The sequence below is a fragment of the Rhinolophus sinicus genome, chromosome 6 (assembly GCF_057876585.1).
Source record: "Rhinolophus sinicus isolate RSI-liver-muscle chromosome 6, RSI-T2T, whole genome shotgun sequence".
Taxonomy (NCBI): Eukaryota; Metazoa; Chordata; class Mammalia; order Chiroptera; family Rhinolophidae; genus Rhinolophus; species Rhinolophus sinicus.
The window spans coordinates 62022690-62041698 of record NC_142506.1 but is presented as its reverse complement, the minus strand read 5'-3'; the positions used below and the strand labels follow the sequence as shown (position 1 = coordinate 62041698).

General features: G+C 42.5%; 2 protein-coding genes across 3 annotated transcripts in view; one reads left to right on the top strand and one right to left on the bottom strand.

Annotated features, from left to right (window-relative positions):
* The first annotated feature begins 913 nt into the window (after window positions 1-913).
* The window catches only part of KCTD3 (potassium channel tetramerization domain containing 3), a 32292-nt gene continuing 14196 nt past the window's right edge, over window positions 914-19009 (top strand). Inside the window, exons 1-10 of one of the 2 annotated variants that reach the window (XM_074317035.2) lie at window positions 914-1208; window positions 5940-5993; window positions 6250-6295; window positions 7912-7985; window positions 9616-9674; window positions 9953-10033; window positions 10827-10967; window positions 11355-11445; window positions 11984-12174; window positions 17415-17530. In XM_074317035.2, coding sequence (XP_074173136.1) covers window positions 1126-1208; window positions 5940-5993; window positions 6250-6295; window positions 7912-7985; window positions 9616-9674; window positions 9953-10033; window positions 10827-10967; window positions 11355-11445; window positions 11984-12174; window positions 17415-17530 — 936 coding nt within the window. In that variant the 5' untranslated portion in view covers window positions 914-1125. Of the gene's footprint in view, window positions 1209-5939; window positions 5994-6249; window positions 6296-7911; window positions 7986-9615; window positions 9675-9880; window positions 10034-10826; window positions 10968-11354; window positions 11446-11983; window positions 12175-17414; window positions 17531-19009 lie in introns of those variants that run through there. The other variant, XM_088799149.1, reaches the window with a different exon arrangement.
* Window positions 12265-19009, bottom strand: part of USH2A (usherin) — a 580537-nt gene continuing 573792 nt past the window's right edge. Inside the window, exon 74 of the mRNA XM_088799150.1 lies at window positions 12265-12353. The gene's annotated coding sequence lies outside the window, so the exon portion shown is untranslated. The remainder of the gene's footprint in view (window positions 12354-19009) is intronic.

The window sequence follows — 19009 nt, the reverse complement described above, 5'->3', positions numbered from 1 at the left end:
CTGGCTTCGATTTTCTAGAACTTTATATGATGGAATCTCACACTACATACTTTTTTTTGTTGTTTGTTTGTTTGGGTCCTATACTTAGTATAATTATTTTGACACCCTGTTTTCTGTGTGTACAAGTAGTTCATTCCTTTTTATTGCTCAGTGTTGCCATGAAGGGAATGCATTTATTTCTTCACCCGATGATGAAGAGTTGGATCGTCTCTGCCTTAGGGCTATTGCAAATAATGCTGCTGTACATATTCGTGTGAAACTCTTTGTAGAGACAAATCCTGGGTCGGGAAGACACTTCTGAGCCTCCGGTCCTGCTGCCAGGCTGGAAAACAGAGCTCCTTTCTTTGCTCAAAAGTCGATGCCATAGTGTTGGCTTCCGTGCACTTGGGGACATGGAACCCTGGTTCGGGAACAGCATTGAAGAGAGTAAAGTGACGAGTTTGCCGAGGTAACCGTACCAGATTTTAAAACCCCCACTTTTTCACCGCACGTGCAGGATTTACACGTACGCATCAACTTCTCCTAGCTCTGGGGAGTGTCCCTCGTCTCTCCCACCTGCCCGTGGAGAAGGGAGACAGCAGAGGTGCTGAGGACAGTTGCCCAGACCTGCCCTCGTTCTGGGAGCGCTCACTCCTGGTGCCAGCAAAGGTTAGGTGTCAGCGGCAAGGGACTGGGAGGAGAAACGTGCTGGAAGCCCGTCCGAGCCCGCGGCGGCCCGGAGCACGTTCCCCGGCCCTCCCGCTGCGCCCGCCGCGCGGGGATGGGAAGCTCCTCCCAGCCTTTCCTCCCTGCCCCTTGGTGGCACTGGCGGGCGAAGGGCGAGCGCTGAGGAATTTTGTCCCCAGCGGCGACCCCTCCTCCGGAGCCGCGGCGGCCCCTCCTCCCGAGCCGCGGCGGCGGCGGCGGTGGCGTCGGTGGCGGCCGCTGCCGAGCGCCCAGGAGAGGCCCGGGCCGGCCCGGCGGCCTAGTGGCCGGAGACGTGGAGGCTGGGCCGCCCTCCCGGGCCGCCGGAGCGGAGGGGGAAGAGGCGGACGCGAGAGAGCCCCGCCCGCGCACCTCCCGCCGCGGGCTCAGCGGCCCGGGCCCGGGAAGGGGGGGCGGCGTGCGCGCCCCGATCCGCGGGCGATGGCGGGAGGGCACTGCGGCAGCTTCGCCGCGGCGGCGGCCGGCAGCGGTGAGATTGTGCAGCTGAACGTGGGGGGGACCAGGTGAGTCGGCGGGGCTGCTGAATGTGGGGGGACCCGGTGAGTCGGCGGGGCTGCTGAATGTGGGGGGACCCGGTGAGTCGGCGGGGCTGCTGAATGTGGGGGGACCCGGTGAGTCGGCGGGGCCGCTGAATGTGGGGGGACCCGGTGAGTCGGCGGGGCCGCTGAATGTGGGGGGACCAGGTGAGTCGGCGGGGCCGCTGAATGTGGGGGGACCAGGTGAGTCGGCGGGGCCGCTGAATGTGGGGGACCCGGTGAGTCGGCGGGGCCGCTGAATGTGGGGGACCCGGTGAGTCGGCGGGGCTGCTGAATGTGGGGGACCCGGTGAGTCGGCGGGGCCGCTGAATGTGGGGGGACCCGGTGAGTCGGCGGGGCTGCTGAATGTGGGGGACCCGGTGAGTCGGCGGGGCTGCTGAATGTGGGGGGACCCGGTGAGTCGGCGGGGCTGCTGAATGTGGGGGGACCAGGCAGGAAGGCTAATGTGGGGGGTATGTGAGTCGGCCTGGCGGCTGAACGTTGAGGGCCCAGGTGAGTCGGTGGGGCTGCTGCACGTGGGGGACCCAGGTGAGTCCGCGGGGCGGGGGCCCAGAGCGGGATGCGGCGGGCGGTCTCCAGCGGGGACGACGGCGACCCGGGGTCGCGGGAACGTGGACGAGTACAGGGTCGAGCCGGGCGGGGGACGCAGGGGCCCTCCTGGCGGCAGTGTCGGCGAATCCAGACTCGGTGCTGTGGGGTCCGAGAAGGGACGGCTCGAGGGCCTCTTGGAGTCGCCGAGAGCCGGATCCATATGGCGGAGCTGCTGCCTTCCTAGAATGCCGACCTCTGCTCCTCACCTATCCAAGGTATCAGGCCAGGAGGAACATTCTGTAGCCTTCCGTGCCTTACCTTAAGAGTGTATTGGAGGAATTTATTTTGGAGAAGCCTGGCCTCGTGGTTTGGCTGTTGTAGGTGAAACAGCCTCCCTTTTTCTTGGGTCAACAAGGCGTCCCTTTGCCTGGGGAAGAAATTGCTGTGTTCTTTCCACGCCTCATTAAGGGCTATCTGCAATCTCGAACAATTTCTTTGGAGCAAGTGCAGTGGATTTATTTTCAGAGTTTCTTGGTGCATGGCTTTGAGGGATCAGCTTGTCTTCTAGAACAATGTGTCCAGACAGTGCACTTTACCGAGTTGGTTCCAGGAAGCTTCGGATATTGACACACCGTATGGTGCACTCTTGGTAAACAGATGGAAAACTCCTCTGTTCTTTCTGGCCTTCCTCTCCTCTTCTGTGCCTTTTATTAAGCTTTTTTTTGGGGGGAAACAACTTTTTTTGGTGTGTGAATTGACTGTGGCTTATGAGTCACTCGTCAGAAATGGGAGTTTGCCAACTGTCTTCAAAGGCAGAAGTAGTTGAGTTTTAGGGTTGGTGGAGCTGGAACAATAAAATATTTAGGGAATACAGTGTGCTGTGCTTGAGAATGGCTGACTTTTAAATTTTTTTTAATGCAAAACAGCAACAATGTGAGCCACAGTGATAAAAAAATGTATAGTTTTAACTTAAACATTTAAATTTTCTACGTGTCCTAGAGAATTTAACACAAACAGTTGTATTTCATTCTTGCCCTGCTCTTTCTTTCCCCTCATCCTCCAAACAAAACCGTTTAGTAGTTTAATAAATTACATTAGTGCCACTGTATAGATAACGGTCTTACAGAAGGGAAGATTCATGTGTAAGATTTAGTGCAAGAAATGGATACTTTTCCTAAAATCACAGGAAGATACTGCAGGTTTGGCAATTTGGAGATGCAAGAGTGGGATGCTCCCTGCTGGGAGGACCGCCTCCAGTGTGGGTTCATACTGGAGTAGCATTGTAGCATCTCAAATCCCTATGCTGGTTTCTTAACCGCTGTTGGTTGCTGGTGTTTCTTTCCAGGCATTCCAAAGGACATACTGTATTATGATAAAAATTAAACAGTGCTGTTATTTACTGTGTGTTGAAAGCGGGTGACTAAATAGTGATGTCTTGTTAATGACTGTTGAATTCCGTTTAAATTATTAAATCATATGATGGATACTTGAGGCAGCTGTCTTGGAGCTGGAACATTTTCTTTTTTGTGTCATTACTTACAAAACTGGATTTGATCGTCTAAAATTTTCCAAATAGTGGTATTACCAAAGAATGCAAAATAGATACCGTATTAGATCGAACGGTTTAGAAGACGGATGAGTCGTTACATAGAAATGAGAAATAAAGTTCAAAAACAAACTTTAGAATTGCTAGGGTCAAACAAGGTATAAGTAATGACACAGCCTCTAGAAAACAGAAGATCCAACAATGAGTGTTTTCTGGAGTTACTTTAAATCATAGACTCTTGCAGCATTTTAGAGCTCAGAGGGATCAAGAAGTCATCTGTATCATGTGCAAATCACAGATTAATGCAGTCACTTAAGTCATTGTAAAATACAATCCTATGTGACTGCCATTAAGTGGAGGAATTGCCACTGGGAGAACCATCTGAAGCACAGAATTGAAGTTGGCCCCGAAATGACAGAGTAAAACCCAAAAGGAGAATTGATTTGAACAGAGAATCATATGCTATAGGTAAGGTTCCCCTCCTCCCTTTTTTTTTAATTTCAAGAGAAGAGAGATACAAAAATGGAATTAAGAAATTACCAAGTTTTATGATTTATGTCACACTTTGCGGGTGATTTATAAACTAGAGAAGATGAGGCTTACTTTAGAATTGTTAATATTATTTACAAAAAGAAACCAATGAAGTGAAAGAAACCCAGTATGACTCAATTTGTGATGAATTTTATTAGAGTATGATTTGAGACCTCGTGAGAGAGTTCTGGCACCAGCTAGTGGCAGACTCAGAGACAAAGAACTTTGGAGTGAGACAGACAGGGGTTCCAGTTCCCAGGCTTTACCTCTAGATCAGCAACTCGGAGCAAATTATTTTTTAACGCTTAGTTTCCCAAAATATAACGTGACAATAGTACCATCCTTACAGTATTGCTAAAGGAATTTGAAGTAATAAATGGAAAATGCAAGGATTATTCACGTTATGAATAGTAACATTGCTGAAGAAATAATTTAAATTAGATTGCTTCCAAGTTAATTCGGTAGGAGGCAAGTAGCATAGAGTATAAATGGTGGGTATGCGAAGATCTTTAGTAATACTCTTGTCGAGACCACATTGCACATGGCCCCTGGCACACTGTGGGTATGAGATAAAAAACAGAAAAAGTGTTAATACATGTTGCAGAGAAGTATGTTCTCAATATGTAATTTCAAATGCTGTCGTTTTCATGAAGTCATATTTGGAACCAGTTTTCGAGCTCTGGGTTTTTTCCTCTCCTGTGTTCCCCTTGTTTGGGGGAGAAAAAAAAAAGTAGGAATGAGGGTCTGATCCCTTTACCCAGAAATCCCAGATTACTAACTGCACCCCAAACTTCTGAATTTAATCGAAATTGCTAATATGACTTGAAGCAGACCTGTGAATTTCCTAAGTAACAAAATTCAAGTTTCTTGGCAGGCCTCATATGGGCCTCATGTGATGGCCTCCAAAACAGAGTGATTCATTCAGTTTATCATTGACTGGATCTGCTTTTATTTATCTGACCAAGTCATTTTCCTCTGACTAGTTGTAATCGGTTTCTCGTTTTTTTCTTAAGGTTCTGCTAAGAAATGCACGTGGGACAATTTGCCATGTTTTCTTGGATAAACCGATTCCTTTGCTCAGTCTGATGAATGGGCACAGGGACTACTTTAAAACATTTTTTTAATGCTAGAATGTAAATGTAGAATGAAAGCAGAGGTCTGTTAGGCTCTTCTGTGTGAGGACACATGGTGACGTGAGCAGAGGAACATGATGTATAGTCCAGTGTGATGAGTTTGGACATGAAAATACTTCGATACTAAGGGCTGCACTAGATGAGCCCTAGATCACATTCTCAGTCATGTCACTTTACAACTGTTACTGATTTTTTTTCCCCATTTGTTACACTGTGCTTTGGTAAAGTTCCCTCCATCGGTGGTAATGAGCAGACTTGAACAAATGGCAGTTCACCGCAAAACAACGACATACATTTACTGAGTGGTATTTGAATGAATGAACACAACAGTTGCAAATGGCGCCAGCCTGCATATAAAAAAAAAAGTGTGAAATGCATAATATACAATGTAATTATCACAAGTTCAAAATAACATAGGGTAGAGTTTGGAAAAATGGTTAAAGAGGAGGTAAACCCTTATCCGTATCAAGATGGATGGGACTCAGATGACTGGACATGACAAGAGCTGTCTCGCTGGGATAAAGATGCTGAAATGGTAGTGGGCGTGAATTGTTTGGGGATATTGAGACATTCTCGCTCATTGGAGGGGAGCACAGTTTGTGTTGGAGAGATGAAACAACCTGAAGATAACTTCCAATGCTATAGTGAGAAGTTGGGGCTTGGTGTGAGGGGCAGATTGTTGATTCTTCAGCAGACTGGCAGGCTGGAAGGTAGTGTTTTAGGAAGTATGTCAGTGAGTTAATGACTTGATTTTTGTTGCGAGCTCTTTGAGTAATCTTAACTCTGAATGGAAAGAAGCAAAATTTTAAAATATTAAATGTAATTAATATAATTGACCCAGCTATAGCTTTAAAACACCTTATAAATCATCGGCCAGCATAGTAGAGCAAGTTAACTAATAACTGGAATTGTCAAACCATGTCCTCGTTTATAATACCAGACCAATTTCAATTGCAGATTTAGTACCTCAAGACAGACTCTTATGTGGATTCCAGATTCTTTTTTTTCCAGGTATTGCATCTAATTCTTTACTACCATTTTTAATACACTTGTTATTTATCAAAATAGTACATTTTTCTGTGTCTGTTAAAGTAATATACTTTATTTCTCAAATACAAAAATTTTAACTCTTAAAATATAATTTTGTTTTCATTTTACTTTGGAGATACGATGACATTTGTCTTGGTCTTTGACACAATAAAGAATTAGGACATTTATTCATACTCAGATTTTAAAAACTAACTAGCTTATTGTTAATAACTTCTAGTTTGCTGAGTGGAAGAATTTCAAGCCTTCGAGATGAAACTGGTGCTGTGAGTATAATTTGTGTGTGTGTGTGTGTGTGTGTGTGTGTGTGTGTGTATAAAAATTAATGGTTATAATGCTTGCTCCTTATTATATAGTGACTCTTAGGAGATAGGAAATACTTTAATAACTGCTATATGAAAATGACATAGATGACTTAGTTTATTTATTTTTGATCAGGCATAGAGAGTGTCTCTATATAAGAGAACTCTAAACACGGAATGCTAAATATAGATATTAAATATTCAGGATTGCAGGACATAAGGTGACATTGTCAAGGGATAAAAATATGCATTTTAATCAGTAATTAAAACTGTAACGGTAAATAGATTAATGTAAATAATAAAATACTTTGATATGGGATTAGAATGCTTTAAGATGTTGCAAATTAGTAAAGTCCTACATTTATTTATGTTTTTATTTGTTTTTATTTATTTATTGGAGAATAACCTTATGAACTTACAACAATGGTGGAATGAGGAAAATAAAGAACTGTTATGTTTCAGTACAAAAATAAAAATGGGTTCACCCATTTAAAAAGCAGTGCTGTGCGAAGAATATGTAAAGCGAATGTCCGGTGCTCTCAAAGGGAAACGGCTTTCTGTTCGCAGGCAACAAAGTGACCAGAAGTGTTTGTTTGCTATGGTGAGATTTGCAGATTAAATAAAGCAGCAAAAGCAGGCATTCCCATGTGAGGTTATAAAAAAGACATCAGCAATAATCTCTGCACAAATCTGTGGTGTTTCTTCCACTTCTGATTCATTGTAATAAGAAAAAAAAGCAAGACTTTCTGAAGCTAGAACTCCACTCATTGTATATACATAATTGATCATAGTAAAAGGAGTTTTATTTGCTACCATTCCTCTAATTCACTTACATAAGCTTTAAAAGATGTTCAGTTTTATAGGTAGCGCTTTTGTAATTGATTCAAAATAGTGCTGGTACACATTTCTATAAAAAGCTATCAGTTATGTATTTCAAATTTTAAGCATTTTACCCTCCCCGCCCCTTATGGATTCAGTGTTTTTTGTCACCACCTCCTTTTCCCCTCCTAGCCCTTGAGGAAATTGAAATAGTGGGATGTATAAGTGTTAATGAGAATGGGATTTTCCAGTTTTAACAACAGCATGCAGTATTTACATTTCTCGATTACCCCATGGGTATTGTAGACATACGCTGTTTCAGTGACTAACATACGAAGCACGAATTATGTCTCAATCACCATCATCAATAACAAATAATCAGGCAATATAAGAAAGTATTATTGATGCATCATATTTTCAAAATACTTATTGAATTCTAGACTATTTCAGATAAAAATGTTCCGTTGGTGTCTACCAAAGATACAAATAAAGAAATGAGAGAACTAGCTGACTAGGTACCATTTTCCTATATGTTAAAATAGCATCAATCTAATAATAGTTTTTCAGGGAGAAAAAGACACTACTACATTAAATGCACAGTCGTAACTGCATTTCAGTTTTAGCAGCGTTACAATTTAAGAATAGAATAAGAAAACAGAGCATTTCAATACTTCAGTCTTTGTTTCTTAAGTTAGTATTACAGATATTAAAGTTAGAGGTCGAATTTATAATTTGAAAATAAAGAAATCCATCCTTTACAGATATTTATTGACAGAGATCCAGCAGCATTTGCACCCATTTTAAATTTTCTTCGAACAAAAGAACTAGACTTAAGGTAAGAAGTGCATCTTTTTTAATAAATTCCAATTGATAGATACATTTTTGGTAGTTTATGAAGGAAAAAAACAAAGGTAAAGACTATTTTGCTTGAAAGTTTCCTCAGAATTAAACTCTCATAGATACAAGCCACCGTCATCTCTTCCTCTCGACTTCTCCAACAGCTTCCAGACCACTTTTCCTGACTTCATTCTTGCATCCCTCTAATTTATTTTTCACACTGTAGTCAACATAATATAAATTGAATCCGTTTACTACTCTCCTTACAATGTTATTGGATTAATGGCTAAGGATTTTCTGCAACCTGCCCAGTTTAATTTCTCTTGCTTCACTTTAATTTCTCTTCCAGCAGACCTCACATTCCAAAAGGCTAGCACTGTTTATTATGTACCCTCAGGATCCAGCATGCTGCTTAGTGCACAGTAGGGGCTCAGGTCAAGTTTTTCTGGTGGATAAATGCATGATCATTTAAACGAATTAAGTCTAGATTCTTAACCAGCAAACTGCAATTTGTATTTTTTTTGTTTCATATATCCCTAGTGAACTTTCAATAAGGATTTCTTAATATTTTGTAGATACAGCTTTGGAAATTCTAATAGTATCTGATTTTTGGCTTAAATTCTCTACAATATGAGTTCCTTGAAGACAAAGATTCTTTTTTGTCTGGTTGGTTACCTGCTGTATTCCCAGTGCTAAAACAACGCATACATAGTAGCTGCTCAATAGACATTTATTGAATGAATAAAATGGTTTGTTGGTGCTTTTTGTTTGTGTGGTTTTTGGCCTGGGACTGGAAGTGGGAAGTATATTACTACTTCTTTATAAAAGTCAAATTATTTGGACCCATAGTATTTGATTTAAAAAGCCTAAATGTACTGCTAGTCAGTATCCTTGAGACTAATCCACAACTAGATAGCCCGTGAAAGGCAGAATTAGTTTAAATATCTGTATTGAGTGACTGCTTTTCTTAGAAATTACTGCCTTATTTACTTAAAGAGTAAAATAGTATTTTCAGACTGCTATACTGTAACGTCTTCAGGATAACAGCATTTCCTAAGGCTGGTCTTCCCCCCTACTTTCCATTTTGCTTTTACTCTTGGTTTCTGATGAGAAGGAAGTCATTTATATGAATTTATTCATTCAACAAATATTTATTACATAACATATATGCGTGTTGTGCTAGGCTTTCTGTGAGGTGTGCAAAAATAGATCAGAAGTAGATCACGCTTGCAGGGAGCTTACAGTATAATTGGGAGGTTAAATATAGAAGTAATTATGATAAGAAGTTAAAAGTCATTAATGCCAGAGAGGAACGATTTCCCATCTTGTTCGCCTTATTAGGTACTTGATAATTTACTTGCATTACCGCTGGAAAGCCCTAGTCTCTCATTTAGTCGCCCAGTTCCTCTGTATGTGAATGGTTTTTAAGGAAGAAAACGTTTTTGTTGGCGTGTAGGTTTTTTTGCTTTTTTTAAGACTTTTTCACATGGTTAAGGGTGTTAGGAGAAAGGTGAGTTTTGAAGCCTGGGGATGTAGTTCACGGGAAGCACCTCGTCCTTTTTCCTTTGGCTCCCGAACGTAAGCCACGTCGCCGCTGAGAGTTACATCATGTGTGTGTTCCTTTGCAGGGGAGTGAGTATTAATGTTCTCAGGCACGAAGCGGAGTTTTATGGAATCACCCCATTAGGTAGGAGGCCTTTCAATACTTGTGTTGTGCGATTTGACCCGTTGTGCGTTAAACTTGCCCAAAGTGCGTGTCCTAGGCCGGGTCCCAGTTTTTGGTGGACTCGGTCAGCGCTTGCTTTTTTGTGGACTTTCATAGTAAAAAGATGTTGTCAGCTGATTTAACTTAAACGTTTTCCTTTTTTTTTCCCCCTTATCCTCTTTAACTAGAGAAAGTAAAAATGGAGTACTGTTTTTCTGTTTGCGTATACTCTTGACAAGTTTGCTTTGAAATGTTTTCAGTAAGAAGGCTTCTCTTATGTGAAGAGTTGGAGCGCTCATCTTGCGGCAGCGTCCTCTTCCACGGTTACTTGCCTCCCCCAGGTATTGCGGCTTGGTTGATTGATTGAGTCTTCTTAAAAATTAATTTTATCATTAAGCAAGCCATGTACAAATAAACATGAAGCAAGCATGTTCATACAACTGTGTAAGTAGGAAGAAGGAAGAACCAGTCTCTGATTATTGCCTTTCTCGTTTATCAATCTGCTTGATATGGTGAGAACTTGAACAGAAGTCGAGTCATAGTTTATGTTATAGTTGGGATGTGCCAGAGTTTTTCTGTAAAGGCCAGATAGGCCTCTGAGCTGGAAGATCTGTGGGAATACTCAACTTCGTCATACACACCCCAGAAATGAGAGGATGTGACTGTGTCAGGAAACTTGAGCTACACAAACAGCCCCTGGGTGGGGTCTGGCTGAAGCCCAGTTTGCCACCCCCTATGTGAGAGCATTGGTTGTCAGTCTTTTTGAAAGAATGGGACAATTCAGCTCTATATCAGTTTAAATCAGTACATAGTACTTAATACATAGTAACTATACAATGTGAAGACGTGACAGACTGAGTGAATTAACGGTTGATTTCAGTTACTTAGAGCTAGGCAAAACTGGAGTATGATATGATAAATCTTCATCTTATTTATTATATATAACATGATAAATACTAGAAATCTGTTGAGGTTTTTTTTTGTTTTCTTTTTTACGGTAATTAAGTTATTTGCAATAAATTGCTATATTCGAAGATATATGTTGAATATGATGAAATGCACTTTTTTCTTTGTTACAACATGAAATGTTAAATTGTATGTATACTTAGAAATTTATCTTATTTTCCTGTATAGGTATTCCTAGTCGTAAAATAAACAACACAACTAGATCCTCTGCCGATTCTAGGAATGGACTAAACTCTGCAGAGGGTGAAGCTCGGGCAAATGGTACCCAGCCTGTTCTCCCTGCAACCGAAGAAGAGACTGTTAGGCTAGGTGAGCAAAGATTCCTTACATAGTAGAAGAAAAATTCACGTTTTTAGTGCTAGCCTAATGATTTTTAAAGATGGAATTTTGCCGCTTCTCTTCTTAATCCACATCGATCATTTATATCTTAAAGTCTCACCTAACATATAATTTTTTAATTTGAAAGTATGTAACGTTCTGTTTGCAGATAGTAAATATTTTAAGCTCTGTGCGGGCTCTTTGGAACCGCCACTGTGCCTTTATTACCTGAAGGCAGCCGTGCAGCAAACGTAGACAGATGTGGCTGGGTTGCTACAGAACTTTATCAGAACAGGTAGAGGACTGCAATTGGCCCGTGGGCCCTAGGTTGCCAGCCCTCACTTTCAAATATAAAATGTTTGTTCCTAAAATCCATAGGGTTTCCTGTGGACCCACGGAAGGTGCTGATAGTAGCTGGCCATCACAACTGGATCGTAGCTGCCTATGCCCATTTTGCCGTGTGTTACAGGTACTGTGAGACTCGGAACGCTTTGCTTCGCTTTTTATCTTGGGGGTAGTTTTTAATAATTGCGCTTTTATATTTACCACTTGGAGAGCTGTTCCTTTGAGTCATCAGAAGTTGTCCCTGCATATTTTATCCACTTCTGTATCTCTTGATGAGATACGGTTTGCTTTCATTTTCATAGCTAACTTGGTAAATATTGCTGGTAGCCTTAATATGTCTCAATTATTTCCCAGACAATGTGAACTGTGATGTAATTGAGATCTTCAAGATCTTTCCTGCAAGTTGTTTTCCTAAATTACTCTTTGGAGAAATATAGAACTCTAATTTCTTTTTAAGTGGTTTAGATTTCATATGTATGTAAATCGGCCTCAGAAAAAATACTCTGGATGTGGGTGAGTAGATGATACGTATCAACCGAATTTTATATTGAACAGAACGGTCACCAGACAGCTGTGATTCGTATGCTTTTGGAACATTCATCTGTATTCTGTTTGCTTAATCCATGCTGAGTTTACCGTCTGTGTCCATTCTGACTTCACAGAATCAAAGAATCTTCAGGATGGCAGCAAGTGTTTACAAGCCCTTACTTGGATTGGACTATTGAACGGGTCGCTTTAAATGCAAAAGTGGTCGGAGGTCCCCATGGGGACAAAGACAAGATGGTGGCTGTCGCCTCCGAGAGCAGCATCATCCTGTGGAGTGTGCAGGACGGAGGCAGCGGGAGTGAGATCGGTAGGAAACGTCTGTGCACGCACCGTCCTGCACTGTGCAGGGGATGTGTGAGCATTCTGAGTGTGACAGGGATCGTCCCGAGACAGCAAAACCCACCTGGGCTGGTAGTGAGCTAGAGCGGCCCCGTCTTCTTTTCAGGGTCCAGTGGTAATGGGGCTCCCCAGTGCGACAGGAACCATCTGGTAAAGAGGGAAGAAAACGAATGTCTTAGGCAAAAGGAGAGTCTGTTGCCCATTGTCTGCAGCAGCAACCTGGCAGACAGTGGAACGACCGCTAGCCCACGTGAGTGCCACTGCTTTGACGCGTGCTACCATTGCACCGTCTGTGCAGGTGCCAACAGGCGTTTAGGGAAACCCACGAAATTCATAGCCATTTCCAACACACTGACAATTTTAACACCATGTGTGTTTGCAGCCAAACATGCACGTATGCTCTTTAATGACTGGTGCTGATGCCAGATGAGCAGAAGCGTCCCTGTGTTCATCTGTTTGTAAGACAGAAGCACAGTTGTGCCGAATGTGGAACTCAGGCTTACTCTGTCATTGCAGAGTGGCAGTGATGGGGTTTCTTTGCCCTCTCATCCCGCAGGCATTCAGCAGGGCATCTGTCCGAAGGCTTTGTGCATCTCCCAGCAGTTGTGTGTACTTTTCTAGCCAGTATGACGCCATAACACAGCCTGGGAGATGCTGCGGCGGCCATTACATCTCTAGGTTAAAAGTGACAGCAGTGGTTTCTGGCTTTTAAAGAGTTTTTCACATGTTTGTTTCAATGATTTCTTTGTCTTCCGACTGAGCATTTGTTCTCAATGATCCCACACCTGGCATCATAGTACTTTTCAAAACTGTTTTGTTGCATAAGACACCATAAGGCAAGTTATTAACATCTATAAAGTTGAGGGGAAGAATTTTTATTTTTACCCTTTTTTTTTACAGTTTTGCTCAGTTTTTTAGAGTTCTCCTTTCTATGGGTCAAAGAACTGATCTGTCACGTCTTTGTTGGCATCTTTAAACTTAGATGGTGCAGCTGTGGGTTGAGCAGACGAGTGTTCTAATTTCCCATTGTGAAGCCAATGATCCATCACTAAGTATAAGGAAAATGTGTTAAAATAAATTTATTTTAAAATAAAATATTTTAAACGGCTTTAGGTAATATTTCTTATACTTTATGTTACTTATTGGACAATAATGAGGTTGAAGAGATTACAGCAGATATAACTGAAGAAACTGCAGATCGCTAGTAAGAGAAGAGTGGAAATATTTAAAACCAACCTCCCACCACAGACAGTTCCAGAAAACGTAAGACCCCATCACATGTCAAGTAGCCTCTGGAAAACTCCTGTACACTGTGAAGATAATGAATTGAAAAGACAAACAATGCTTTAATATTATCAGGAAATTAGTCTTGACTTCTAGAGAGGGTCTCAGAGACCCACAAGGACTCCCAAGCCGTACTTTGAGAGTTGTTCTAGACGCTTCTCCCAGTCTTCTCTCCCATCCCCAAATTTCAAATCTCATGCCTTCCGGAGCTACACTTCATATAGTTTTCAGCCGCCCTCTAGGACACTGTCCTTTATCCCTTTTAAGTTACTAGCGCTAATCCTCCCCCACACCCCAACTCTTGAACTCCACTGGGATCTTCACTTTTCACTCCCTTTTTGCCAGGCTTGGATCCCATCATTACAGTTACTCTAGCAAAGGAGCCTCAGTTTCCTTGCATCTCCCTTCGCCTTGCTTACTTGGAGAAACCCCGACCCTGGCCAAATCTACCTTTCTACCTGAATAGCTCATGAGGGCTGGAGGACACTGAGCATTCCCGCATGCACCACCAGCACCACCACTGCCGTCCCCCATAACTTGTCTCAAGTCACGACCTCCGTTCTCAAACTACCCAGAAATCCTATTGCATAGCCCTTGTCAGTCACGTCACTCTCCTAGATGATGGTTGCCTACCTTTTTTCTTCCTTAAACTTTCAACACCTTCTGTTCTTACTGAGAAAATGGAGAAAATCGGGAGAGACTCCCTAGGTTCCTACCATCATATCTACCCATCTACGTGTCTGTGCTCATTCTCTATGGTCCCATTTGTGATGTGATGAAATCGTCTGCTCCGAAGGACAACTCCCGTTGTAAACGGGATCTTACTTCCTTTCACCGGCCCAGGACATGGCTCCAGTAGTCGGCCCCCCCTCCCTCTCCTGCATCATCAGAACTGCCCACTGCCCACTCTATTGGCTCATTTCCATCAACACACGACCAGGCTATCATTCCGCCTTAAAAGCAACAACAAAAACTACCCTCCATTGTCTTTCAGTTTGGGCTCCATTTGCCTGTTCCTGTTGCAGCGAGAGACCTGACCTCGTTTGCATGTCCTCTTCTATTCTCTCCCGTTGCTTTTGCCCCCAACACCCGATCAAAGTGCTCTTGTTACTGTTACCCATGACCCATAGTCCTCGTCCTCATCTCATTAGGGCTGCCATCTGATTCATTTGATACAGCTGATGACTGCTTCCTTTTGAAAGTCTTAATTCATCACGGTTTGAACAACTTTAGTGGACGTGCTGTGATTTGAACGTTGGTTTTAATTGCAATTTCCCTAACAACTTTAGGAAAAAAAACTAGCATTAAAAGTTTTGAGATTATAATACAGTGATAATACAGAAAGAGAATCAGTTGTGATTGTTTCGTTGTTTTTGTTTTTCAAATTGCCGCTTGTAACATACCAACAAGTGAGGGCGCTTTTCTCCCTTGCTTTGTTTTCAAGGGCTAATGTGGTAGGTAGCTATGTGGTGAGACAGTGCATAGTAATTTGTTCACCCCTGTAAAGGAGACCATTTGTTGTTACAAATGTTCTGCAGAACGTGACGCCGCCATCCAGAGAGCTTGATTAGGCCTGGTCTGTCCCTGATGGAGCTCTCCCACAGGCCGAACCCCCTTCATTATAAATTCCATCAGCCAGCGCGACTGCGTTGCCCCCGTAAGCAGTATTTGACCGAGAAAAGAGGGTCCCTTAAGACAGGAACTTGTCATTGTTACACTGTTGTCTCCTCTGTGGACAGTGGGCAGGATTGTCGAGCATAAGCAGGAGTGACGCTTTAGGTTTCTTGACATCATTCAGAATGTCTTCCTTCATTTCCCAGAACCTCATCTTGCTCTCGTGTAACTGATGTTGGTTGGTTGGTTTTTCTGTTTTTATTTCTACCTTTCACAGAGCCTGTAGTACTGAATATAGTTAGCTTCTCGTGTTCTGAAAACTTGTTGGGCCCCAAAACTAGAGTACTGTCACATAAGAATCCTAAAATTATGTGTGGGATGATGACATTCAGCTTTGAAGTGGCAGGTTTTGTTTCTCAACCAAATCTGGGCAAAGAACTTAGCTTCTTTGTGAGGGTTAATTTCATTTTTTCCATTTTTTATTTTTTTGGTTTCCAGATGAGGCCGAGATGGTATATTTATGTGTATAAATATGAATTTATACATACAAATTTAAATGTATACATAGGAGACATTTCTAGCAGTACTTAACAGGTCTGTTTTTTTTGTCTTTTTGTTTTCCTATCTTTCTTTGTGCAGTGGATATCATTTTTCTTCCTGCTAGATGCCTGGCTTTTGCAAGATTGGTAAAGAATTTTTAGAGTGTTACTTATTACTTCTGGTGTTGTATGTAGTACAATTTTGAACAGAAAATGAAATACCACTTACTGATACAAGATTCAAAACAAGTCTGTTATCTTTTCTGGCTTATGCTTTTAGTACATGCTGCTATTGCATTTAATTGGTTTGTTTCTTCCTATGAGTTCTTTAAAGCCTAATGCATGCTTGTTTTCTCAGCTAGGTACTGGGAAAAATGTTCATGTTCTCACATAATAGGTACTTAAAAAAACACCACCACCACCAAAAAAAAAATAAATAACTGATACCTGAAACAGCTAAAGAAATATGGTATAGGTGAGATATTTTCCAGCATTTTTAGGTAAAAAGATAGCTTTCATAAGGCACTTTTCAAGTAATTAAGATAATACAATTTTAGTATCAAAATTGGATCATAATATTTTGAAGGTGCAAGTGAACATTGAGACGTTTAGCTTCCACTGTTTCATAGATGAGATGAGAAAGAACCGAGGTGGCAAGGACAGGTCCTCTCAGAGCAGGGATTCCTCCTTCAATCTCCTGATCGCTCGGCAGTCCTGTGTGACAGAGACACGACTGCCCACGGCCATAAGTGCCGCACCAGGGGGAGCCTAGAATTCTCTGCTTAGAAATCCCGGCTCTTTGCTATTCATGCGGAACATTTGCCCCTCACACCCTCCCTCACCTACATTCCCTCTTCCCTTTCCTCAGATTCCCTGGGCTCACCCTTCCCAGCCCCCCAGTGTGATGAACTGTTCACCATTTTACAAACCCAACTTGGATGGCTTCCTTTCTAAGAAAGACTGTCACACCCCTTTCTACCCGCTTTGTTCCTCTGCATATCACAACACCCTGTGTGTCCTTCTGTTACTGTTGCATTGTATTAGAATTATGTTTCTTTTTTCCTTTTTTTGCTGTTAACTCATAAGTTCCTGGTAATATCCTGTCTTCTGTTTTCTGACACACTGCCTAATCAGCACCTTTCGAATGGATTAAATTGAGGTCTGCAATGCTGGCAAACTGAGCAGTTTAAAATGAGCTCTGAGTAAAGGCCTGAATGTTTGAGTATAGTATGACTTCTTTTTGTTTTTGTTTTTTTTTTGTTTTTGTTTTTTAATCTTTCCTTCTTCTGTTTTGCTCATTCCCAGGCTCCTAAGCACATTCCGGATAGTTGAGGGCTGGCAGGTGTGTGCCTTCAGACCATTGGTTCCCAAACATGTGGTCCATGAGCAAGCTGCAGTGAAGCCGTGGCTTTCTAGAAACACCCTGGCTTTCCTGATTGACCAGGCCTGGCACGAATCTAGGACACTTTTCATTTTACTTTGTTCACTTTCAATCTTCCCAGTTATTTTGATGATCAACTAGGTGTGAGAGCCACAGCTTCAGATAACAAGGTGTTCTGTTGGTGTAGGGTCACTCGAGGCAGACTTCTGCATTAGGAGTGTGTAAGCTGCTGCAGAGTTTCTTATTTCTGGTCCCCAGAGTGTTTTGCACATACATTGTAGAACTGAAAAGAGAGTTATATTAGCTCCCTTGAAGATGCTTTAATCTGGGTTTTGATTGATTCTGAAGATGATGACTGATGACCCTCTTCATTTCTTCCTACCACTTCAGGAGTGTTCAGCCTTGGTGTTCCTGTAGATGCCCTCTTCTTTATCGGTAACCAGTTGGTGGCCACGAGTCACACAGGGAAGGTGGGAGTGTGGAACGCTGTCACTCAGCACTGGCAGGTTAGTTGAACTAAAGCATGTTACAGCAATGAAAATATTTCTGAAACTCATGCTGATTTAGGCACCTGCTTTGTTACTGTGGAATTCATATTGTTTCTGGGTTGGATTATACAGACTATTGAATATATTTAGTGGTCATTTGTCTTCTAGATACAACGTTGAGTATGTTTTTCAAGAATTGTAAGTTACTTTGGAAAAGGAATGAGTTTTTAAACTGGTTAGACATTTCTTTTCTTCCTTGAAATGGTTTACGTCCCATGCGTTGGGAATAGTAGTCCAAGCAAACTTCTTTTCCTAAGTGGAAGCACAGATCTATGTGACGGTACATGGCCGTTCAGAGAAGATAGCGAGCTAAATGATCCCAAGTACTTGAGAGGAACAAGGAGACAGGACTGAAAAAGGTAAAAGCTGATTCTGAAGCAGAAGCAGAGGGAACAACACAAGGACTTTGAGCGGAGAGTTTCACGATCAGATCCATGTTTTGCAAAGATAAACACGGTAGCTAATGGGAAAGGTGGGTGGGAGAAGAGGAGAGTAACCCAGCAAAGCAGGGGAAGATTCAGGTAAAGACGGTGGTGGTGGAGATGGCGGACAGGAGGCGACCTGAGAAACACTCTTAAGCCTTTCCAAAGTGACAGGATTGGCACCTGATTAGAGGTAGACAATTAAAGGAGAGAGAGATTTCTCATTTTGACAGTCGCGTGACTAGGGCTATTCTGAATTGAGAGGGAGCATAGAAGAGAAGCAGATATGCTGGGGGGCTAGTGTCACAAACGATGAGATGGGTTAAATACTCTGAGGTTCCTCTGGGCATCTAAGCGCAGTGTTAGTGTATAGTTGGGAGTCTCCCTTAGGAATTTAGGAAAGAAGAAAGAGCTAAAAAAAAGTCTTTGGACACCACAGGACTTCTGTGATGATGAAAAATAAGTGATGAGATTTTCCATTGAGAGGATATATAGAGAGAAAGAAAGCCAAGACTAAAACTCTGGGGAACATTAGCATTTAGGGGGACAGGATAGGAACCAAGAGCCACAGGGACACTTATGATATGACTGAAAAGTGGCACTGGTTTTAGCAGTAGGGTATCATTTGCAGATGTAAGTCAGTTAGGTTTTGGTGAAGGGAGGGGTGTGCATCTCACAGGAACTCAGGCATCAAACAAGACACAGCAAATTCAGTTCCCTTTCAAGAAGTTTGGTGGTAACAGAAAGCAGAGACGAAGTGATAGCTTACAGATCAAGGCTAGAGTGAAAAAAAGATGTTCAGTGCTTTCTTTTTTCTCCAGGATGGGAGCATGCTTGCAGTCAGGCAGGGAAGTCGCCAGGAAAAAGCACATGGCGATTGTTAGACTGGCGATGATTTCTAGTCCCGTAGAAGTCAGGAACGTCTGGGACCTGGGAACAGCTAGAGGGGTTCACCCACAGAGTAGACCCTTCTTTTCTCTGTGACACAAGAATGAGGAAGGAGTACTGAACACAG